Source organism: Mustela putorius, unplaced genomic scaffold (genome assembly GCF_011764305.1).
Source record: "Mustela putorius furo isolate JIRA1106 unplaced genomic scaffold, ASM1176430v1.1 tig00000596_pilon_pilon_pilon, whole genome shotgun sequence".
NCBI classification, from domain to species: Eukaryota; Metazoa; Chordata; class Mammalia; order Carnivora; family Mustelidae; genus Mustela; species Mustela putorius.
This window is the reverse complement of record NW_025421428.1, coordinates 7,156,199-7,181,943: the sequence shown is the minus strand read 5'-3', so window position 1 is coordinate 7,181,943 and position 25,745 is coordinate 7,156,199. Positions and strand designations below refer to the sequence as shown.

General features: G+C 41.0%; 1 protein-coding gene across 1 annotated transcript in view; it reads left to right on the top strand.

Moving 5' to 3' along the window:
- The first annotated feature begins 968 nt into the window (after positions 1-968).
- PPP6C (protein phosphatase 6 catalytic subunit) overlaps positions 969-25,745 on the top strand; it is a 36,628-nt gene continuing 11,851 nt past the window's right edge. Inside the window, exons 1-3 of the mRNA XM_004757333.3 lie at positions 969-1,164; positions 23,424-23,519; positions 25,380-25,445. Of these exons, the coding sequence (XP_004757390.1) occupies positions 1,090-1,164; positions 23,424-23,519; positions 25,380-25,445 (237 nt within the window). The 5' untranslated portion in view covers positions 969-1,089. The remainder of the gene's footprint in view (positions 1,165-23,423; positions 23,520-25,379; positions 25,446-25,745) is intronic.

The window sequence follows — 25,745 nt, the reverse complement described above, 5'->3', positions numbered from 1 at the left end:
TGTGGTCTTTCTTCCTTCTCTCTAGCACTTATCACTTCCTAATATGCTCTACAGTTATTATTTTATGTTCTGCCTCCTCTTCTAGAATGTAGTTACAGATTGAGGATAGAGATCTTTGGTTATTTTTCTTTCTAAATATCCTAAGTGCCTACAGTGGCATATAATTGGTGTTCAATAAATAGCTGCTAAAAGAACTACTGTTGAAGTTATACTTAGTGCCAAGTCCTGTTTTTCTGTTTTGTTTTTTTCATTTGTTTTTGTTTTTCTTCACTGACGGTAGAACAAGAGACTCCCTGTGCTCATGAGACTCACACCGAAGCATATTTAAACCAGGTAGACCTATGTTCGGGTCTCTGTTCCCCTGCCTAGTCCCTGTGAGTTATGGTTCAAGTTACTTAACCTCTCTGAACTTTGCTTTCCTATTAATTGTTATGAGGATTAAACGGAAAAACAGCATTTATATAGCATTTAGCCCAAGAAACCCGTAATGAGTGTTTCCCTCCCCTCCAGGGCTGCAAGACTGGTATCCCCATGTCTCTGCTACAGGTTTAGGCAAGGTTTTCACAAGGACTTTCAAAAGGTACAAATAGGTTAACTACGCCCAGGCTTACCCAATTTTTAACTGAAGAAGTCTGGTGAGAGGATGCTTAAAAGCGTCTAAGTGAGAAACTAAGGAATGGCTAGGGTCATCTCCTTTTTTTTTTTTTAAATCAGAAAAGCCTCGGTGGACCCATTGAAGTTAAAGTATAAAGGAAGGGAAGGGGAGAAAAAGTGGGGCTAACTGGCCACAACTGCAAACTACAAATCCCAGTACTCCCCGCGGCAGAAAACTACGGGTCCCAGCCAGATTCATCGTCTGGACCCGGGGTGCCTCCAGGGACCCGCAGCCTGGTTCGGCTGGAGAGAGCGTGGGGCGTGCGGAGTCAGCGGGGAGAATCGGCTCAAATTTTACGCCGCTGCGCAGACGCCTCTCACGGGCCGGACGTGACGTAGGAAGAGTTCCGGCTTCGGCCTCCGCCGCTGCCGCCGCCGCCGCTACTAGAGCCGCCGCTGCTGCCGCCGACGCCGTCGGGGCTTGTTATTTCTAAAATGGCGCCCCTAGACTTGGACAAGTATGTGGAGATAGCGCGGCTGTGCAAGTACCTACCGGAGAACGACCTGAAGGTGAGCCCGGCCGGGGCGGGAGCGCTGCTTGCGGGGCTCGCCCCTTCCGGCAGTGGGGCGCCCGCCGGCCCGCCCTTCCTCTCTCCGCGGGACCCCCGCCAGCATCCCGCCCCGTCCGGTCCTGGCGGTGGGCCTAACGCGGGGCGAAGCGACCCGGTTCGACCTGGCGTTACGCGGAGAGCGGGGGGAGCCCGAGTCCCCCGAATGCTGTCCCGGTTCCCTCCGTGAGGATCCCGAGGGATGTCGCGGCCTCTGTCCCAGGGTTGCCCCTCCTGGCCTTCGGGCCACCCCAGGCTCTAAGCCCTGACAGCTTTGCGTGGAGGACTCCTCTCCGCTCACCCCGACCCGGGTCTCCTGGAGGCCGACCGAGGCCCAGCGGACAGTGCCCTCGGAGTGGGGTCATCCCCCAGAGGTGGTGACAGGAGCGCGCGGGGTGGCCGGCGTCTGACAGGAGATGCCGCCAGCTCCCGGAACGCGGCCCGGCTGCGTTTGGGTCCCTGCGGAAAGGGAAGACGGTGGGCCAGAGCGGTCTGGTAGGGATGTCAGAGAACGTCAGGTCGTCCCTCTTTCCGTACCCCTCGTCCCAGCCGCTTGTTGCGAGCGTTGGTTTAGTTCTGTTAATTCAGATAGGAACCCATTTTCCAGTGCGTTGTTGAGCTAACGTCAGTGGATAAAGTCGTAGGCCCTCAATACAAAAACTTTATGCCTCTTAAGTTGTTTCCTCGTAATCCCTTCTTTTATTTTATTTTATTTTTCAAAGATATTATTTATTTTATTTGAGAGAGAATGAAAGAGAAAGCACGAGGGGGAAGGGTCAGAGGGAGTAGCAGGCTACGCGCCAAGCAGGGACTCTAGAACCGTCGCTTAACCAACTGAGCCACCCATGCACCCCTCTTAAGTCCTTCTTAACTGAAGATTTCCTTTCTTGGTTTCCCAAAGGAGATGAGTTGTTCCTTGCTATTACCTAGCATGTGGGGGTAGAGGAATGAACGTTAAGAGAGAAGGAATGTAAGTTTTTGGTATGTTGCTTTTCTGAGAAGTGTTTTCATGCACAACGTTTAGGTGTCTGACAGTGTTCAGCGGTCAGTGCTAGTGCCTGTTTTACTTGTTCAGTTAACTTTGATTTACTGTGTGGTAAGTGGGTAAGCTGTTGATATTTTTTTCCCTCTAGTCTGTGGATGGAAAACAATTTATTTTTGTAAATTCTTTTTCAAGGAAGGGATTACTGTTTGTTTTTTTTTTTCTTTTGCTCTGTTCATACAGGAAGTTGCTATTTAACATCAGTCAACAAGTATGCAAAATGTCTAAGGTCACACCAGCTCTTATGGATGTAACTTAATTGTACTTAGATGTTAATTATATATGCTGTATGGTAGGGGAGTCATTCTTGCACATTTTCCTCTTTTTAATAAGATACTTTGATTAAAATGAGGACAAAGCCAATACTAGCAGTGTAGCTTTTATTTATGCCCATCTGAGTCCTTCTGACATTAGTTTTGTTTATATGCACCGAGGATACAGCGAACATTGGGACCTAATTCATGGAAAACTAATCAGATGTCTTTTGGCGGCATTGTTCAATAGATCAAGTTGATTTTCTCATATCAGTGATTTGATGTGAAACTTTCTGTTTTTTAGCACAAGTAAAGCTGTCTTGAGCTTTGTGTTAATGAATAAAATGTTGCTTATTATTATAGTGTGTCTTGATATTAACTTGAGATTGGTTATATGATTTGGAAGATAATCAGTTGGATTGGATTTTCTTTAGACCTCTTAGTTTGATAAACATTGGATTTTCTTCCCACCTTAAGGAAATAGAGGTATTAAACCATTTCATTTCCCTTTGCAACACTGTTGGGCTGTATGTAGTGTATATCTGTTTCTTTTTTTCCCCCTAAATAAGTATTTATTTATTTTTATTAACATATAATGTATTATTTGGTTCAGGGGTACAGGTCTGTGAATCATCAGTCTTACATAATTCACAGCACTCACCATAGCACATACCCTCCCCAATGTCCATAACCAGCCACCCTGTTCCACCCTCCCAACCCTTAGTTTGTCTCCCTCCCCAGTGCCATCTAGTTTCATTTTTTCCCTTCCTGCCCCCCATGAGCCCCCCATCCTGCCTCTCAAATTCTTCTCATCAGAGAGATCATATGGTAGTTGTCTTTCTCTGATTGACTTATTTTGCTTAGCATAATACCCTCTAGTTCATCCCCATTGTTGCAAATGGCAGTATTTGATTTTTGATGGCTGCATAGTATTCCGTTGTTGGAGATCTGTTTTGTTTTGTTTTTCCAAAGATTTCATTTATTTATTTGACAGAGAGAGACCGTGAGAGAGGGAACGCAAGCAGGGGGAGTGGGAGAGGGAGAAGCAGGCTCCCCGTTAAGCAGGGAACCTGTCGTGGGGCTTGATCCCAGGACTCTGGGATCATGACCCGAGCTGAAGGCAGAGGCTTTAACCCACTGAGCCACCCAGGCGCCCCCTATATCTGTTTGTTTGTTTGTTTCTTTTTTTTTTTTCTTTTTCTTTTTTTTTTTTTTTTAAAGATTTTATTTATTTTATTTGACAGACAGAGATTACAATTAGGCAGAGAGGCAGGCAGAGAGAGAGAGAGGAGGAAGCAGGCTCCCTGCTTAGCAGAGAGCCCGATGCGGGACTCGATCCCAGGACCCCGAGATCACGACCTGAGCCGAAGGCAGCGGCCCAACCCACTGAGCCACCCAGGCACCCCTGTTTGTTTCTTTTTTTTAAAGAGTTTTGTTTATTTATTTGACAGGCAGAGATCACAAGTAGGCAGAGAGGCAGGCAGAGAGAGAGGGAAGCAGGCTCCCTGCTGAGCAGAAAGCCCGATGTGGGACTCGATCCCAGGACCCTGGGATCATGACCTGAGCCGAAGGCAGAGGCTTTAACCCACTGAGCCACCCAGGCGCCCCCCACCTATATCTGTTTCTTAATAAACCTTTTTTTTTTTTTTTCCAGTCTTCTGGACAGGTAGTGGGCAAAAAGCAATTCTGATTTTTCCTCTTTAAGTAGAGGCTTTTCTTTGTCTTGGAAATGGTTTTATCAGATGAATTTAGTTGTGCTCTTCATGTCTGGTGTATTTTTAAAGAAATTTAATTTTGTTTCTACTTCTTGGCATAAAATAGAAACTAAAATTAGACAAGCCAAGAAAGTATTCCAGGAGCACCTTTTCTGAAGATTTTAGAGCCAAAATAAAAGATTAGAGGAAGAAAATTCATTGGAGCCCCTTAATGGTCATTATGGAAAAGATTTGTTCTGGTAGAAAAGATGATAGCAATATACCTGTGTTTTTAATTTGAGTAGAAGTTGGAGGTACTAAGTAATATGAGTGCATAGGGTGTTCTACATCTAATTTTGATTTCTCTATATCTAAATTGGAAGTGGTCAGATCATTAGTACTGGATTGAATCTGCATAAATGTTTGGTAGGAATAAAGATGAAATATATGAAAGTGAGTGGGCCAAAACATAACCTTTCTAAAAATGAGCTCAGTGGTTCTCATCCACAGTAAAGATTTTAGAGAGGATCATAGGAGATAGAAATTCCTTATCATTCCTTCCAAGTGGAAGAATGAATGATAAAAGGCAGGTGTATTGAATACTTAAGAATTTCAGTGGGGGAAGGGTTCTATAACTTGGGGATTGTTCAATCTCTTGGACAGTTCTTTTTTTTTTTTTTCTTGGACAGTTCTTAAAGGTGACATGTAGGTAAAGAAATTGCACAAGGAATTGTGCAGTTCCATAATAACCACTTTTATGAATTAATAGTTTATGTAGTCTTTTTGGAACTCACTTTTATGTTTAGTCTGAGCCATTTCTGGGTTCTTCATATAAGGCTACTTGCACAGCAAAGTTGCATCTTGCTTGAAATGCCTCCATAAAGCTTCAAAAAATTCTCCTTTGCTTTTTTCCTGAGATTTAGTTTTTTTTTTTTTTTTAAAGATTTTATTTATTTATCTGTCAGAGAGAGAGAGTGAGCGAGAGCGAGCATAGGCAGACAGAATGGCAGGCAGAGTCAGAGGGAGAAGCAGGCTCCCTGCGGAGGGCAAGGAGCCCGATGTGGGACTCGATCCCAGGACCCTGGGATCATGACCTGAGCCGAAGGCAGCTGCTTAACCAACTGAGCCACCCAGGCGTCCCTTTCCTGAGATTTAGTAAATAGCTTTTTATACATCCTCATTCCAGACTCTATCTGATTTTATAGATCCTCATCATACATAGTAGTCTTTATCCTTCCAGACTTGGAATCCTTTAGTCTAGTCTAGTCACTCACCTTAGTAGTGCTTGTTGCATTGATCATTCTGTTTACCCAGATTGTTTGTTTTTTGTTGTATCTTTTTCAGGTACCCTAGGGAAAACTGAAGACAATGTGACAGTAAGGGACATACTGTGGCATTGTATAGGCTAGAAGAGTGTTGTCAGTGTTTTCAGGACCCTTTCTGATAAAACCTTGCATTTTGTTTGTCTTTCAGGCAACAGAATCACATTCCTCTATGTCTTACAAAATAGTCTACAACAGTGCTGTCTGGTAGAAATAAAGTGCTCAGAAAAATGAACCTTCAATGGCCACATTTTTAAAAAATAGAATAGAACAGTTGAAATTTAATAATATTTTATTTAACCCAATTGCAACTTGTATCAATATAAAATTATTAATGTAATATTTTCCCCTTTTTTGGGGTACTGTGTGAAATGTGTATATTTTACATTTATGACACATCCCAGTTTGGACTAGCCATATTTCAGGGGCTCAGCAGTTACATGTGGCTGTAGGTGTTTTGTTGGAAGGTGCACATCTCTAACAACTCACTAGTCCCTTTCTAGAATTTCAGAGTTAAGAGAGAATCAGAGTTCTTCTAGTTCCATGCCCTTCTTACTTTATTGAGGGTATACTGAGCTTCTTGGAGTGTATGATCTGCCTGAGGTCGTGCACCTAACCAATGAATTAAGTTGGAAAACTTCTTGTGCAGACTCTGTCTGATAAAGTTATTAGCTGTTTTTTTTTGAAGGATGACAAATAGCTTGCTTTTCTAGGCATATCTTCCACTCATGACTTTTCTTTCTACCTTCCATTCTAAGTACATTGGACGGTTCCCTTCTGACAACACTCCCTGTGCTTTTCTCTGTTTGTTTCTGCTCAGTCTGTTTCTATCACCTAGTTTTTTTTTTTTTTAAATACTTACATAACACAAATTGTAAATCATTTAATACTCTGTGAGTTGGGTACTAATATTTGCCCCATTTTATAGATAAGTTACTGAAGCACAGTCGGATTATAAGTATCTTTCTATAGTTATACAGTTAGTAAGTGAAGAAGCTGGGATTCAAACCTAGGTAGTCTGGATCCAAGATTTATGTCTGTAACTATCATTTCTGTTTTTTCTATACAGTACCCTCAATGTCCCTTTAGACTTATGCCTCAGATGCCACTTTCTCCATGCAGGGCTCCTGGATTCCCCAGTCAGAATTATTAGCAATGATTAGAATGTACTTAGCTGCTTACAGTTTTTAGAGTACCTTCATGTCCATACTGTTATTTACATAATACTTTTGTAAGGCAGAACAAATGCAGTGCAGGTCTTGAGGTTTATGTGGGTTTTGCCACAGTGACTCAATGGGAGTATATACCTGCATTATTTGCTATTAAAAATTTCCACTTTTGGGGCATCTAGGTGGTTCAGTTGGTTACACATCCGACTCTTTTTTTAAAAAATATTTTATTTATTTATTTGACAGACAGAGATCACAAGTAGGCAGAGAGGCAGGCAGAGAGAAAGGAGGAAGCAGACTCCCCATGGAGCAGAGAGCCTGACATGGGGCTCAATCCCAGGACTCTGGGATCATGACCTGAGCCGAAGGCAGAGGCTTTAACCCACTGAGCCACCTAGGCACCCCTAAACATCCAACTCTTGATCTCAGCTCAGGTCTTGATCTCAGCGTGGTGAGTTCAATCCCCAGGTTGGGCTCCATGCTAGGCTTGGAGCCTACTTTAAAAAAAAAAAAAAAATTCCCACTTTTTTTTTCCCCTATACTGACCTTTGTCCCATAACTCCATTTACCTTATTGCTCCATTTTACCCTTCTCTGTTGTATGATAGCAAATATGTCTGTATCCACATTAGATTACAAGCTTCTAGAAGGCCAGGATCATATTTGTTTATTTTTGTGTTCTCCATAGTCTTAGAACACTGTCTTGTAGGTGATAGACAAACAGTTAAGGTTTGTTGAATCTCATTGTATACTGTTCTACAACAGACATTTTTCAGATGTCTCCTTGTGTCAAGTACTGTTCCCTGTGGGTGCTAGAGATAGAATCCGATACTTCCCTATGAGGGGCTCTCAATATAGTAAAGGAGATAGAGAGGTAAACAAATGATTGTTGCGTGGTATGTTAGGTGCTATAATAGAGGGCTCTTCAGGATATTGGGGAACGTATTCAAAGCAGCATCTAACTGGAACTGGGACGATTTCAGCAAGGAGGAGCAGTGAGAGGGTAAGAGTGTGTTCGGGTAGACAAAACAGGAAGGAAAAGGATTTGCTAGCAGAACAAATCCCATATGCGATGGTACAGCTTAATTTGAAAGAATATGGCTGATTCAGGGAACTTGAAGTAGTTTAGTGTGGCTGGAGGTGGTGCTGGGAAGGCCGGGAGAGGCCAAATCGTGGAAGACTAGACAAACTTCGATTTTTATCTTTCAGGTAGTATATAGAGAGATGCTGAAATACTTTTATATTTTAGGGAAAAACAAATCATACTGTGACTTTGGGGTGTTGTTTAAATGTACCTACTTGAGTGCCTGGGTGGCTCAGTGGGTTAAGCATCTGCCTTCAGCTTGGGTCGTGATCTCAGGGTCCTGGGATCAGGACCCATGTTGGGCTCCTGGCTTGGTGGGGAGTCTGCTTCTGTCTCTTCCTTTTCCCCTTCCCCCACTTGTGCACTCTCTCTCTCAAACAAATAAAATAAAATCTTAAAAAAATGTAGCTAACTAAAAAGAAAAGTAGATTCAAAGAAAACTATTACAGGGATACACTGTTGTATGTGGTAGGAATATGACAAAAATCATAAAGATGGTATCTGCGTAAAGTTTTGGAAACACTGCCATAGACAGAGGAGTGCTCTTGAGAAATTTTTAAGGAGGACTGTGATAGTAGATTTTAGAAATATGGTTCTGGCAGCATTTGTGGACCATGGTTTGGAATGGGCAAAAATGTCATAGAAGCAGTAGGGCAGGTGACATGGGAATTTAAAGTAGGGCAGTGACAAATGATTGCAGTGTTTAAAAGGAGATGGGGACTCCTGGCTGGCTCAGTTAGGAAAGCATGCCTCTGGATCTCTGGGTTATGAGTTCAAGTACCACACTGGGTGTACAGTTTTACTAAAACACACACACACCCACACATACCCAAAACTTTACAAGTAGATGGAGAAGGTGTACTAGGACCTGTTGACGTGTTAGGTCTAGGTTATGAGGAAGAGAGAGGAGTTCAGTGTAATCTGTTTCTGGCATAGATTACTTAGTAAATACTGTAGCTAAATTAAAGAATGCAAGGGAGTTTGGTTTGGGCTGTACTGAGTTTGAGATGCTGCCAAGTGAAGATATTGAGGTAGAGATGTCCAGATTATCTGTTGGATTCACAAGCTGGTTAGGTAACAAATACTTTTTTTTTTTTTTAAAGATTTTATTTATTTTATTTGACAGAGAGAGAGATCACAGGTAGGCAGAGAGGCAGGCAGAGACAGAGGGGGAAGCAGGCTCCCTGCTGAGCAGAGGGCCCGATGCGGGGCTCGATCCCAGGACACCGAGATCATGACCTGAGCCAAAGGCAGCGGCTTAATCCACTGAGCCACCCAGGCTCCCCAATACTTTTTGATTGTCAAATGTGCTCTAGACGCCAGTAGCTCTAATAGTAGTAAACTCAGAAGAAAGGTCTATACCATTGATTCTCAGCTGGGGTGATTTTGCCTCTGAGAAGATCCTTGGCAGTGCCTGGAGACAGTTTTGATAGTCACAGCCAGGGAGTTGCTATGGGTGTGTAGTGGGTATAGAGGCCAGGGGTGCTAAACATCCTGTAACAGATTGGACAGCAGCCCCCCACAAGAAAGAATTATTGGTAGTGCCATGGCTGAGAAACTCTGGCTTAGACTAAAGATACGGATGTTTTCTTCTAGATTGCAAGGGTGTGAATATTATTATCATCTTGGATTCCAGCTTCTTATTCCCAGTGATTTGTATTATAGTAGAAATTCTATACAAAGTCTATGTAAAAAATACTTTTAGATAGATTTTTATTTATTAAACCAAGAGATTTTATGAATACTAGTATGTCAAAGTAAATAAAGGAAATGGTATGTTTTAGCTAGCAGGGTCAGCTAAACAAAGAATCACAAAAATTTAAAACTCGGTGAATTTGAGGAGCAGGAGGGGACACAGAGACAGGAGCAGAGAATAGAATGGAACCCTGAGTATCTTGAAGAAAAGGTAGAGAAGGGAAATGGGGTCTTCTAAGACCCTTCTAAGAAGGGTCTTATTTGTTCAAGAATTAGGAACTAATTGGGCATTATGGGGAGAGATGGGTATAGTTTGCCTTAAAGTTGGGTAAGATTGAGAATCTTGCCTCAAGATTGATGATTTTGGAGCAGTAAGAGAAACCACGCTTCTTACCAACTAAGCAGTAGAACAAAGCTGTGAAGGGCTTTGGAATAGAGGACCATGTGTCTTCTCTCATGGCAAGGTTAGGCTCTTTGAGGCCAGTGTGTGTGTAGTTGGCTGACTTATATAGAATTTGCATTTGAGATTTCGTGGACTTATTTTTGTGTGTGCTTGGTTTGGATGTGTAAGCTACTGCTGAACTGGAGAGATGAGAGGCAATATCTTTGGCTTAGAGACTCGACTCTCTAAATCTTCATTTGGGACTGCAGACATGGCAGTGACAGGAGACAGTTGTTACTTAAGGTAGTGTGCGTGGTCTCAGATTGAAGATGCTGCTTAAGTAGTTTACATGTGTTCCCTAGACACTTAACCAGCTTTTGAGATTGGCAAGGTTTCACAGTAACGTTCTTGAGTTTATGGTGTACTGTTACTTTGAGGTCAACACTGGGGGATATGGGCCGGTCAGCAGGGGTGACTTGCAGTTCAAGGGATATTATGGGCTAGGAAAGCCAGACATAAGTGGGTGCAAATTCTAGCACATTCGCATATGGGAATCATGGAGTCCCTTGGGAATCTGTGCTGTGATTAGTTTCAAAAACGTTAATTTGTTCCAGAAAGGATATAGAGTGGTTTACAAAGGTGTATTCAATATAGCAAGATAAATTACATACAGAATAAGTAAGAAAAATGAGACAAAGAGAGTGTAAAGATAGAATACCAAGATGGAGCGGTAAAAGAATTGTATGTAAGATAGAAGCTGTGATGGCCAGATTACTTCTTTGAGATTAAGCCCTGAGCTTTCAGGGAGTCTACTGAAAGATAGAAACTAATCAGCTAAAAAATTCACCAAGTCTAAAAGGTAACAAACACAAGCTGCTCAGGAAATCACATGTATCCATGATAGAGGGAGCAGAGATGTTCCTCCCCTGGGTCCTCCTTGAAGATGACTGTATAACAACAGCACCCTGTGCATCTTATTTATTGTCTACACGATGACAAGCTCTGTTCCCACAATGCCCCTTACCACAGGTGGATGGCACGACATTAAAGTGTAATTTGGGGAAAAAGCAGTTGGGAAAGGAGGGCAGTATAATGCAGGGTGATGACAGGTCTCCCTGAAGGACAGTTTGGCTTATTTCAGGGTGGAGTTTATAGTAGGTTGGCTTCTTTCTTTTCTTTTCTTTCTTTCTTTTTTTTTTTTTTTAAGATTTTATTTATTCATTTGACATAGAGAGGGAGAGAGAGAGAGAGAAAAGAGAGCATGCACAAGCAGGGAGAGGAGTAGGGAGAGGCAGGTTCCCTGCTCTGTGGGAGCTCAATCCCAGGACCCTGGGATCATGACCCAAGCCAAAGTCAGATGCTTAACCTACTGAGCCACCCAGGTGCTCCTAAGATTTTATTTTTAAGTAATCTCTCTGCCCGTTTTGGGTCTTGAATTTAGAACCCTGAGATCAAGAGTCACATGCTCTACCAGCTGAACCAGCCAGGTGCCCCTATTTATTTATTTTTTAATTTTTTAATTAAGAAATTTGGGGGGGACCCTGGTTGGCTTAGTCATAAAGTGTCTGCTTTCAGCTCAAGTCATGATCCCAGGGTCCTGAGATCGAGCTCCGCATTGGGGGTCCCTGCTCAGCGGGAACCCTGCTTGCTGCTCCCTGTCTCACTCCCCCTGTTGTGTTTCCTCTCTCGCTGTGTTTCTCTCTGTCAAATAAATAAATAAAATTAAAAAAAAAATTTTTTTTTTTTAAAGTAAGGTCTTTGCCCAATGTGGGGCTTGAACTCAGGACCCTGAGATTAAGGAGTCACATGCTCTACATACAGAGCCAGCGAGGCACCCCTAAAATCAACTTTTTTTTTTAAGATTTTATTTATTCATTTAACACAGAGAGATCACAAGTAGGCAGAGAGGGAGGCAGAGAGAGAGAGAGGAGGAAGCAGGCTCCCCGCGGAGCAGAGAACCCGATACGGGACTTGATTCCAGGACCCCGAGATCATGACCTGAGCTGAAGGCAGCGGCTTAACCCACTGAGCCACCCAGGTGCCCTAAAATCAACTTTTTTTTTTTTTTTAAGATTTTATTTATTTATTTGACAGAGAGAAATCACAAGTAGTTGGAGAGGCAGGCAGAGAGAGAGAGAGGAGGAAGCAGGCTCCCCGCGGAGCAGAGAGCCCGATGCGGGACTCGATCCCAGGACCCTGAGATCATGACCTGAGCCGAAGGCAGCGGCTTAACCCACAGGCGCCCTAAAATCAACTTTTAAAGAGGTGCGTGAGTGGCTCAGTTTTTTAAGTGTCCGATTCTTGATTTTGGCTCCTGTCATAATCTTGGGGTCATGAGATTAAGCCCTGCATTAGGTTCTGTGCACTCAGCACGGAGTTTGCTTGAGATTTTTTATGTCACTTCCTCTGCCCCTCTGCTCTGCTCTCTTTCTCTAAATTAAAAAAAAAAAAAAAAACTTTTTAAAAATTAAGAAAGATTAACTCTTAAAAGTGTACAGTTCAGTGGGTTTTAGAATATTTAGAGTTGTGCAACTATCATCATAATCAGTGTTTGAACATTTTTTTTTACCCCAAAGAGAAATTCCGTAACTGTTAGCAGGAGCTCCCTTGTTCCCCCTTATCCTAAGCCTGAGGCATAGGCAATCACTAATCTACTTTCTATGTCTATGGATTTGCCCATACTGAGTGTTCTAAGTTGAATTATATAGCATGTGGCCTTTCGTGACTGGTATAACGTTCTCAAGCCTCATCTACTTTGTAGCATGTACCATTACTTCATTTTGTTCTTTGGTTCAGTGATATTCCATTGTATGGATGTACCACATTTTGTTAATCCATTCACCTGTGGATGGACACTTGGGTTGTTTCTACTTTTTGGCTATTGTGAATAATACTGTAATAATATTGGTGTAAAGGTATCTGTTTGAGTCCCTGATTTCAATTTCTTTTGGCTCTATACGTAGGTGTGGTAGTCCTGGGCATGTGCTAATTCTCTTTAGCGTTTTGAAGAACTGCCAGACTGTTCTCCATAGAGGCTATCCCATTTTATATTCCTATCAGCAATGTGTGAGGATTCCTGTTCTTGCTAGCACTTGCTGTATTTCATTTTTATTTTTATTTATTTATTAAGATTTTATTTATTTATTTGACAGGGAGAGAGAGACATAGAGAGGGAACACAAGCAGGGGGAGTGGGAGAGGGAGAAGCTGGCTTCCCACTGAGCAGGGAGCCTGACATGGGACTCCATCCCAGGACCCCAGAATCATGACCTGAGCCAAAGGCAGATGCCCAATGAGTGAGCCACCCAGGTGCCCCTATATTTCATTTTTTAAAACTTGTGGTCACCCCAGTGTGTGTGAAGTGTTATCCCATTGTGGTTTTGATTTACATTTATTTCCCTAATGACTAATGATACTAAACATTTTTTAATGTGTTTATTGGCTATTTGTATATTTTCTTGGGAAATATGCCTGTTAAGTCTTTTGCCCATTTTTTAATTTTTTTAGAGTTATTTATTTGAGAGAGAGAGTGAGTGTGTATGGATGAGGGGAGGGGCAGAGGGATAGGGAGAGAGAAAATCCTAAGGAGACTATTTTCTTCCACAAAGAATAAATGTTTTTCATGCTTTTTTAAAAAGTAAAAGAAACAGGGATGCCTGCGTGGCTGAGTTGGTTAAACGGCTGCCTTTGGCTCGGGTCATGATCTTAGGGACCTGGGATCGAGTCCCACATCAGGGTCCTTGCTCAGTGGGGAGCCTGCTTCTTCCTTTACCTCTGCCTGCCGCTTCCCTGCTTGTGCTCACTCTCTTTGACAAATAAATAAAATCTTGAAAAATAATAATTAAAAAGTAAAAGAAACAAAGATGAAAGTGGAATTCCTTTGGTTTGACATCTCCAGCAGCTGCTATTGTGTGTAGGCTTGGTGTATATCCTTCTTGGTCATTTTTTATAATTCAGTGTACACATATATGTAATAGGCTGAGTATATAACCCTGTGTGTGTATGTATAAAACTCTACCAGAGCACTTTGCATGCACTCTCTTATTTAATCCTTAGAATCTCCAGGTATGTATCTCTATTTTGTGGATGAGGAAACTAAGACAGAGAAAGATCAAGTAACTTGCTCAGGGATATACAGCTGAGGTAACAGTAAACTAAGTAATAGGTAAGAGGTAGAGCTGATATTTGACCTCTTATCTTTTTGGACTTAGAAGGCTGTGCTCTTAACCTCTGAATTATACCATGGTATTAATTGGTATGCTCTGTTTCTTAGCGTATAAAATATTCTGGGAATGGTACTTGTTGATTAGGAATAAAAAAGTATTCCCTCTCAGCTCCACTCTGTTTCTCCAAAATTTGACCTTTTAGGAGCATTGAACATAGTTGATTACTCCTCATTTTCTTTTTTGCCCATGCCTCTTGATCACTCCTCTTTTTTTTTTTTTAAAGATTTTATTTATTTATTTGAGAGAGTGAGAGAGAGCATGAGTGGGGTTAGGGGCAGAGGGAGAAGAGCTTCCCTGCAGAGCAGGGAGCCTGACACAGGGCTCTATCCCAGGACTCTGGGATCAGGACTTGAGCCAAAGGCAGATGCTTAACTGACTGAGCCATCTAGGTGCCCTGATCACATCTCTTTTGAAACATTTTCTTCACTGGACTTCCAGGATACCACATGCTCATGGTTGCTTTTCTGTCTCACCAAGCTATCTCTTTTGCTTGTTCTTCCTCTTTTCCCTAACTTCTAAATATTGATGTATCTTACAGATCATTTCTTGATCTTAATTCGTTCCTTTCTTTGTAGATACCACTATAGTTATCTCTTCTAGTCTCATGTATGTATATATGTATGTATGTGTGTGTGTATGTATATCCTGACAGTCTCTAAATTGGTCTATCTGGCTCAGACCCTTTTCCTTGAATTTGGGACTCATTTGATCACTTATTTACAGCACATACGGGGCTCTTAGAAGTCGGGTAGGCATCTGAGACTTACTGTGTCAAAATCAGATTCTGACAGCCAAACAGTGAAAATCACCCAAATGGGTAGCAACTAGTGAATGGATAAGTAAAATGTGATAGATACATACAGTGGAATATTATTTATTTAGAAAAAAGAACAAAGTAATAAAATGTTTCAATACAGAAAAGCATTTTCATTACATATAACAAAAATCATTATATTAAGTGAAAGAAACCAGTCACAAAAGGCCATATATGCATATGTCCAGAGTGGACAAAGCCATAGAGACTAAGTAAATAAGTGATTGCCTACGGCTGTGGCGTGAGTTATAGGAGGAGACTACCAATGCATACATAGCTTTTTGAGGGATGATCAAAGTGTTCTTTTTTTTTATTATTATTAATTTGTAGCTTTGAGGCATTTTATTATAAAAAACTGACATTCATGTACATAAACAATAAACTTAAAATTCATCACATATTTATTTCATCACATATTTATTTCACTTTTGAGCTTGGCCTTCTAGTAAATCTTTAGCTTTATTGATTTTGGCTGCTACGTAAGGAGATTCTCCCTTGTCTGGGTGATTTAAAAACACAATTCATCAGTGAGCAACTCTTATTTATTCCTTTATTGGCAGTAGTATGCCTAGTATTTTTTTTTAAGTTTTTAAAAAAATTTATTTATTTGACAGGCAGAGATCACAAGTAGGCAGAGAGGCAGGCAGAGAGAGAGGAGGAAGCAGGCTCACTGCCAAGCAGAGAGCCCGATGTGGGTCTCTATCCCAGGACCTGGGATCATGACCTGAGCCAAAGGCAGAGGCTTTAACCCACTGAGCCACTTAGGCACCCCATAGTATGCCTAGTATTAATGCTGCTTCTTGTTTTGTCATTTTGGGTTCCAATCCACTTCTGTAAGCCACCACTGAAGGCAGATTTTGGTAGACATTGAAAAACTTGTTTGACTTGAGGCTCCATGTTTCATGGTTTGCAAAACATAATATCCTGCAAATCCTACAGCAACAATGGTCAGTCCAGCTGCTATCATTGTACTGGCCATGGCTCTGGCTCAGTTCCCTTCCTTCACCAAGAGCAGGGTTCATCCCAGCTCAAAGACCTCAGCCACCAATTCCTACGCCTCTACCAGGCAGTGATACAGCCGCCACCAGCAAGCACTGAAAATTTTCTAATATTAATTATGATGATGGTTTCTGAAAATCAAGCATGTGAAGAAAACAACTGAATCTTGCACTTTATTATTTTTTTAAAAGAACTAAAATCAAAACCATCTGCTTATGCAAGAAATCATTGATAAGCTGGACTTCATTAAAATTAAAAACTTTTGCTCTGTAAACGTAAGAATAAGGAAGAATGTAAGAATAATGTAGGAATAAGAATAAGGAAGAATGTAAGGATAAGGAATGTCAAGAATAAGGAAAATTTTAGAATAAGAATAAGGAGAATAAGAAGACAAGCCACACACTGGAAAAAATGTTTGCAAAAGACGTATGTGATAGGGACTTTTATCCATAATATGCAAAGAACTCTTAAAAATCAGCAATAAGGGGGCGCCTGGGTGGCTCAGTGGGTTAAAGCCTCTGCCTTCGGCTCAGGTCATGATCCCAGGGTTCTGGGATCGAGCCCCACATCAGGCTCTCTGCTCAACAGGGAGCCTGCTTCCTCCCCTCTCTCTGCCTGCTTCTCTGCCTGCTTGTGATCTCCGTCTGTCAAATAAATAAATAAAATCTTTAAAAAAAAAAAAATCAGCAATAAGAAAACAAACTGCTTCTTTAAGAAATGGGCCAAAGACCTGAGCGGACACCTCACTGAAGAAGATCAACACGTGGCGAGCCTATGAAAAGGTGCTCCTCATCATACATCACTAGGGAAATAAATGCAAATTAAAACAATGTTATAAACAGCCAGAATTCGGAACACTCATATCACCAAATGTTCCCAAAGTTGGGGAGCAAAAGGAGCTCTCATTCATGCTTGATGGGAATGCAAAATACAAAGTACAGCCACTTTGGAAGATTGTTTGGCAGTTTCTTGCCAAGCTCTTAGTATACAGTCTAGTAGTCATGCTCCTTGTTGTTTACCAAAATTAATTGAAAACTTGTGTTCATCCAAAAACCTATTCATGGATGTTTACGGGAGCATTATTCATAACTGCTAAAATTGGGAACCAACCAACTTGTCCTTCAGTAGGTGAATGGATAAATAAACTGGTACATCAAGACAATGGACTATTATTTAGCACTAAAAAGAAAAGAGCTATCAAGCCATTAAAAAACATGAAAGGACCTTAAGTGGTTATCTTTAAGTGAAAGAAGTGAATCTGAAGAGTCTACTTGTATATGATTTAAACTATATGACCTTCTGGAAAAGGCAAAACTATGATGACAGTAATAAGATCACTGGTTTCCAGGGTTTGGGGGAGGGAAGGATGCATAGATAAAGCACAGAGGATTTTTAGGGCAGTGAAACTATTCTGTATGGTACTATAATTCTGTATACATGTCATTATACATTTGTCCAAACCCACAGAATGTACAACACCACAGGTGAACCCTAACTGAAACTATAGACTCCACATAATACTGATGGATCAGTGTAGTTCATCAGTAACAAGTGTACCACTCTGATGGGGAATGTTGATAGTGGGAGAGGCTGTATGTATGTATGTATGTGTTCGTGAGCAGCACATAAATGGGAATTCCCTGTATCTTCTCAATTTTACTGTGAACCCAAAACTGCTCTATTTCTTTTTTTTTTTTTTTTAAGATTTTATTTATTTCTTTGACAGAGATCACAAGCAGGCAGAGAGGGCAGGCAGAGAGAGAGAAGGGGGAAGCAGGCTCCCCGCTGAGCAGAGAGCCCGATGTGGGGCTCAGTCCCAGGACCCTGGGATCATGACCTGAGCTGAAGGCAGAGGCTTTAACCCACTGAGCCACCCAGGCGCCCCCCAAAACTGCTCTAAAAAATATAAATTCTAAGAGAAAATTACAGTAAGAAAGTCTTTCCTTAGAGTCTTAACTATCAATAATGACTATTAACACCCTTGCAGATACTTAAGCCAAAATAATTTTTTAAAGGTTATTTATTGGGGCGCTAGGGTGGTTCAGTTGCCTCTGACTTTGGCTCAGGTCATGATCCCAGTGTCCTGGGAATGAGCCCCATGTGGGGCTCTCTGCTCAGCAGGGGGCCTGCTTCTTCCTCTCTTTCTGCCTGCCTCTCTGCTTGCTTATGTGCGTGCTCTCTCTTTCTGTCCCAGGCAAATACATTAAAATCTTTATTTTAGGATTGAGGATTGATTTATTTCTGGTGTGAGAGAGTGCACACCAGTGGGGGGAGGAGCAGAGGGAGAGAATCTTCAAGCAGACTCCCTATTGAGCACAAAGCCCAACGTAGGCTTAATCTCTCTACCCCTGAGATCCTGACCTGAGCCAAAACCAAGAACTGGACGCTTAACTGCCACCCAGGCACCCCTTAAGCCAAAAACATTGAGTCACCCTTGATTCCTTTCTTTCAATGCTTTCTTTCCAATTGTTCTCAAATCTAGTGGATGCTGCATTCAGAAAACATCTGGAATCTGTTCACTTGTGGCCAGTTCCTACTTTTATGATGCTGATCAAAGCCAGTATTAACTTTTACCTAGATTATTTGTAGAAGCTCTCATAAGTGATGTTCCTGCTTCTGCCTTTATCTCTTTCCAATCCCTAAATTCATTACAGCCCATAAAAATAGCGGATGTAAGATCATAATCACTCCTCCGCTTAGGGCCTCCCAATGGCTTCCTGTTAAAAGCCAGGTCCTTATATTTACCCCCAAGGACCTAAAAATGTTTTGTGGTGCTCTCCTGTTTTTTTTTTTTTTCTTTTTTTTAAATTCAATCCACTAAGCACTCCAGCTTTGATGTTTCTCAGACAACAAGCATGCTTTCATCTAAGCAGTTTGTACTTACTGTTCTCACTGGCTGCAGTGCTGTTCCCCCAAAACCTTACCTTTTTCTGATTTTTGCTCAAAAGTCACTTTATCAGTAAGGCTTCTGTGCTCACCTTATTTAAGATACCAGTACCACCTCCCGCCTCTGCCACTATTTACTCTTGTTACAGTGCTTCCTTTTTCTCCATTCCTCTTGCCACTATCTGAAAAAGTAGTATGAACATATATTTTATTTATTTATTTTCTCTACCTCTCCTCATTAGAGCGTAAGCCTCTGGAGAGCAGGTCTTTTAGTCTGTTTGGTCATTACTATTTATTTACTTTGTTTCTAGAATTACTGGTATCATACTAGGCTCTCAATAAAAACTTGTTGTGTTGAACAACTAAATATTCAAGATAGTATAGTGAAAAAAGGTAGGTAACCTGGATTCCAGATCTGTTGTTACTAAGATTAAGTAGTTTAGTGACTGAGTACTTGTGGGTCTCAGTCTTACCATCTGGGTCAAGTGAAAGATTTGACATAGGTGGTTTTTAATGAAGTGAGATAATAGAAATATATGTATTGGTTCTGCCCCCAGTTCCTAGCACAGAAACCCTTATAGTTTCTTGGGTAATAGGAGTGCCTTGTTCTAAAGGGATGGCTCTGGGTCAGCTCCCCGATGGCTCCTGGGTATAGGCTAATCACTGGAAAAACCAAATCATGATTAGAAGCTTGGCATTTTCAGGGGCACCTGGGTGGCTCAGTGGGTTAAAGCCTCTGCCTTTGGCTCAGGTCATGATCCCAGGGTCCTGGGATCGAGCCCCGCATTGGGCTCTCTGCTCAGCGGGGAGCCTGCTTTCTCTTCTCTCTCTCTGCCTGCCTCTCTGCCTACTTGTGATCTCTCTGTCAAATAAGTAAATAAAAAAATCTTAAAAAAAAAAAAAAAGAAACTTGGCATTTTCAGTCCTGTCCCCAATTGTTTTCAAATAGGAGAAGGGCTGAAAATGGGGTTAATAGTGGGAGCTTCCATAAAATCTCTGAAATATGGGGTTCAGAGAGCTTCCGTCTGAATGTTCATTTGTATCCTTTGTCATGTTCTTTTTTTTTTTTTTTAAGATTTTATTTATTTATTTGCCTACTTGTGATCTCTGTCTGTCAGAGAGGCAGACAAGAGAGAGGAAGGGAAGCAGGCTCCCAGCGGAGCAGAGAGCCCGATGCAATGTGGGGCTTGATCCCAGGTCCCTGGGATCATGACCTGAGCCAAAGGCAGAGGCTTTAACCCACTAAGCCACCCAGGTGCCCCCTTTGTCATGTTCTTTAATAAACTGGTAAATACATAGATGTTTTCCTGAGTTCTGTGAGCTGCTCTAGCAAATTAGACCCAAGGAGGAGGCCTTTGTAACCTGCATAACCTTTGATCTATATAGCTGGTTGGTTAGAAGCCTAGGTGATAACTTGAGCTTTTAACTGATACCTGGAGAGAGAGAGAAAATGTGTGTGTGTGTGTGTGTGTGTGTGTGTGTGTGTGTGTGTGTTTGGTGGGGGGAGGTGGCGCAGCCTGCTTGTGGGATATGATGTTATCTCTGTGTGGATAGTGTCAGAATTGAGTTAAATTGTTGGACAACCAGCTGCTGTCACAAAGAATTGCTTGTTGTGGGGAAAAAACCTCTACACATTTGGTGACCAGAAATGTGAGTGTTTTGAGTGACTAGAAGCACACACTAGGGAAGAACTGGGTTTTTCCCTCCATAGGAAAGAAAAACTGAATTTTTTTCTTCTACAAATGTAAACCAGAATTTTTAAACTGAAGCAACCTTGAGAAAGCATCTTTCATTATAAAGTTAAGGCTTTCAGTTCAGAAACATTGTTTCACTCACTGGTATCTGTTCCTATTATGGATTATTGGCAGGACTAAGTCTTGTTTGGTGAAGCGTTTGAGTGTTGTGGGAAATTCAGCACAAGAAGGAGCTAGCTGCTCAGGGGCCCTAAGCTAGAAGTAGACTCCAGGCCAGAAGAAATATCTTGCCTTTGAGGTTCTATTTGAAGATGAGGAACTTATCCTAGGAATAAGAATAAACCATTTTATTTTGAAAAATTCCAAGCAGCTCTATTTCCCCTCATTTTCTTTTGAGGGGCTTCCACTACCCACCCCCTATTCCCCCGGGATCATCTGTCATTGTGAGTTTTCTCTTGTGCTTGGCTCTATGTAAAGTAGCTGTTGCTGTTAAAAGTGTGTCTCTTATATGTTTAGTTAAACTGTAGCATTTATATTTTTATTTTTTTAGATTTTATTTTCTAAAGTAATCTCTACACCCAATGTGAGGCTCAAACTTATAACCCCAGGTTTGAGAGTTGCGTGCTCTACCAACTGAGCCAGCCAGATGTCCCTAGAATTTAGATTTCTTCACTTTTTCTTAAGGCTTTGAGAGAGAGATAGAGAGTGAAAGAGCATGTGTGCATGTGTTGGGAAGGAGCAGAGGGGAGAGGGACAAGCAGACTCCGTACTGAGCATGGAGTATGGAGCCTGACTCGGGGCTTGGGGCTTGATCTCATAACCTTGAGATCACGACCTGAGGTGAAACCAAGAGTTGGAGGCTCAACCAACTTAAATTTCTTAATAATTTCATTATGCTTGTGTAGTTGGTTGGTTGGTTGGTTGTTTTAAGTAAGCTCTCCATCCAATGTAGGGCTTAAACTCATAATGCTGATGAACTAGCAAGGTACCCCTTTTTAATTAATTAATTTTTATTTTTTAATGTTTTTAATGCTTGCATAGTTCAGTTTCTCTTTTCTTAGCAGACCTACCATAAAAGCAAGTAGGGCCTCTGACTATACTATAAATTGGTCTCAGATGGAAGGTAGGTTCTCCCCCAGTTCTCCATGCTTAGCAAGACTATACACTTCCTTCTCCACTGCTCTGTCGTGAGAATCATTTTCCTTCTATGAAATCTTTTTTTTTTAAAGATTTTATTTATTTATTTGACAGAGATCACAAGCAGGCAGAGAGAGAAAGAGAGGAGGAAGCAGGCTCCCCGCCGAGCAGAGAGCCCCATGTGGGGCTTGATCCCAGGATGCTGGGATCATGACTTGAGCCAAAGGCAGAGGCTTTAACCCACTGAGCCACCCAGGCGCCCCATCTATGAAATCTTTTGATATGAGTGTTGTCAGAGAACAAATACTTTTAAATACAAACAGTTCTTTTTAAAAAGTTGGGTGACTCCTCAATTTTAGGTTTACATTTTGTAATTATTTAATTTTAATCTTTTAATTTTAAGATAACTATTTGTAATTGTAAAAAGTAATACTGAGAGATCCCACATACCCTTCACTTAGTTTTCCCTAGTAGTAAGGTCGTATAGAACTATAAGATATTGTTGTTGATACAACCCATGATCTTGTTCAGATTTCTCGTTTTACTTGTACTCTGTGTGTGTGTGTGTGTGTATGTGTATGTGTGTGTGTGTTTATTTCTCTGAGATTTTATTACATATGTAGTTTAAAAAAATTTTTTTTTAATTTTAAGATTTTATTTATTTATTTGACAGGGAGACAGAGAGAGAAAGCACAAGCAGGGGTAGTGGGAGAGGGAGAAGCAGGCTCCCTGCCAAGCAGAGAGGCTGACTTGGGGCTCGATCCTAGAACCCTGTGATCATGACCTGAGCCGAAGGCAGACACTAAATGACTGAGCCACCCAGGCACCCCTATTACATCTGTAGTTTTAAGTATCCAACACCATATTTAATATACTTCCATTACCACAAGGATTCCTCATTTTGTCCTTTCATAACCATACCCACTTCCTTTCTGCTGCTCCTAATTTCTGAACCCCTGATGACCACTAAGCTGATCTCCATTTCTATAAATTTGTTATTTTAAGCGTGTTATATAAATGGAATCATATAGTATGTAATCTTTTGGGATAGGTTTTTTTTCTCACTCAGCATGTATCTCTTGAGATTCATCCAGGTGTCAATAGTTTCTTGTTATTACTGAATAGTATTCCATGGAATAGATACAGCACAACTTGTTTAACTCTTCACTTGTTGAAGGATACTGATTTATTTCCAGTTTCTGGCTATTATAAATTAAGCTTTGAACATAAATTTTCATTGGTGAGTCCAGTTGCTAGGTCGTATGGTAAATACATGGTTTGCAACTTGCTGTATTTACTTATTTTTTTAAAAGATTCATTAGTTCATTTAAGTGGTGGGGGGAAGAGGGCAGAGGGAGAAGGAGAGAGAAATCCAGGCAGACTCCTTGCTGAGTGTGGAGCCTGCTGCAGAGCCTGATCTCCCAACCCTGAGATCATGACAAAACCAAGAGTCCAGGGGTCTCCTGACTGTGCCACCCTGATGCTCCTCCAATTTACTTTAAAAATTAGTAGATAAAAATCTTTTCTTGTTAAAATTATTTACTCTTACATTTGTTTGGTGAAAAGTATCATTTTACAGTTTCTTTAAAGCTGTTTTCTAGAACCTATTGTCTGTAGCCAGGGAATTTGCGTTTGGAGTAGCCATTATATCATCCTTGGGCATTATGAGATGAAGGTAGAAGCTGACAAATCAAAGCACAGAATCCTTAAAGGGTAGTTTTCCTTTCTTATGAATAATATGTGTATTAGTTCTTGTCCTTTTTGCATTTGATCTTTAGTTTTAATGTTGTAGTAAAAGGTTGAATTATATTTTCTCTTCTTACAGCGGCTATGTGACTATGTTTGTGACCTCCTCTTAGAAGAGTCAAATGTCCAGCCAGTATCAACACCAGTAACAGTGTGTGGAGACATACACGGACAGGTAAAATTTCATGAACAGATTTTTAGCTTTTGTACTGTCCATAGTCCACGTGTGTTTCCACTTATGTGCAAAAATGCCACAAGAAAAACAAGAAACAAACACAGTTCATTTGATAGATTGGCCTGTCTGTGTGACACTAATGATTCCTGGTTACTGTTACAGTGAGTAAAAGCAGTGGTCAAATTACTCATGGAGTTTGTTGAAATTATACTTGCAAAGTGGATAGAATGCAACATTATTGCTCTGGGAAGCGTTGTGGACAGCTCACAGTGACTGTGATTAATAGGACGTGCTTTGGTTTTAGGTGCTAATTTTCTATTCTATTCACTCAGGTCAAATTTTATTGAAAATGTATCATTTCCTTAGTGGGAATGAGAATAATATAGGTTCAGAAGGATAAAATTATTGGTGCATGGTTTTATCTTGGGGTCCTGGGATCCACTCTCTGCTCAGCAGGGGGCCTGCTTCCCTCCCCCACCCCCCCTTTCTCTCTGCCTGCCTCTCTGCCTGCTTGTGATCTCTCTCTCTGTGTCAAATAAATAAATAGACCAGTAAATAAGTAAATAAATAAATCTTTAAGTTTTAGAGATTTAATAATTTTATTTTCAAGTGTAAAATACAACTGTATAGGTGTTTTAGTTGTAGTTGGTTAATATGTTATAGTAAATTCCTTTAATTCAAAGTCTTAGAAAAGCTTAAGTTTTCTTTAGGAATTAGGGTTAAGATAATCTAGCTGATTGAGTTTACCACATGTACAGTTTGTCAATTACCAATTTACAGTGAAATAGAATATGATGAAATACACAGTCCTTTTTTTTACTGATTATTGAGAAGACACTCCATAGCTAAAGAGCCTGAGGGTATAAATCTCTAAAATAGAGTGTGGGAAAGTAGGTTGATGTGATGTTGTGAAGTGTCATGTAAATTCATTTGAAAAAAATTCTTATCTACTTGTTTGCTTATTTTTTTTTAAAGATTTTATTTATTTATTTGACAGAGAGATCACAGCGAGAGAGGGAACAGAAGCAGAGGGAGTGGGAGAGGGAGGAGCAGGCTTCCTGCTGAGCGGATGATAGCCCCAGTGTGGGGCTCAATCCCAGGACAGTGGGATCAGGCCCTGAGCGGAAGGCAGACACTTAACGACTGAGCCACCCAGGCGCCCTCTATTTCCTTATTTTTTATTCTCTTAAAATAGATACTGAGTATGGGGTGGGGTGGTTAGGTTAGCTTATTAACAACTGATCAGTTATTTTAAATTCTCAAGTGATGGGGCACCTGGCTGACTCTGTTGGTAGAGTATGTGACTCTTTTTTTTTTTTTTTTTTTTTTAAAGATTTTATTTATTTACTTGAGAGAGAGACAGTGAGAGAGAGCATGAATGAGGAGAAGGTCAGAGAGAGAAGCAGACTCCCCATGGAGCTGGGAGTCCGATGCGGGACTCGATCCCGGGACTCCAGGATCATGACCCGAGCCGAAGGCAGTCGTCCAACCAACTGAGCCACCCAGGCGTCCCGAGTATGTGACTCTTGATCTTGGGGTCATGAGTTCGAGCCCCACGCTGGGTGTAGAGATTATTTTAAAAATTCTAGGTGATAAAATGAAAGAAATTTGAGAGAGAAGGCCTGTAACATTAATGATCTGGGAATGACTTTACTGGTAATTGTGAGATTTATTTTAGTGCTTTTTTTAGACTTGAGATCTGTGTGCTTGGCAGTTTTGCTTACACTTTATTTCTTCTTAAAAGTGTCAGTATTTGAGGTCTTCTTAATTACATACTTCTTTACACATTTTGCTCTCAGTTTTATTATTTAACTCCTTTGCGGGAATTTGTAATCAGCATATATTGCCTTTCTTTTGTAGTTTTATGACCTTTGTGAACTATTCAGAACTGGAGGTCAGGTTCCTGACACAAACTACATATTTATGGTATGTAAACTCCAATGATATCACATACTTACTTAAAATGGAAAGGATCTGACTTATTACAATAAATTACATAACAGTTTCACTTTCATGTGACATTCACTATTTAATTTTATGAAAAGGTGATGCTGTACTTTTTTACATTTTGCCATTTGTCCAGATGAAAGTAATTGCCTTAGTAAATTGGGATATGCATAGGACTGGGTTGTAGCCCGAGTAATGGTTGGCAGAAAAATAGTCCAGAACCACCCAACTTTTTAAGGCACAAATCTTCAATTTACTCTTATTTTATCACACCTTTTT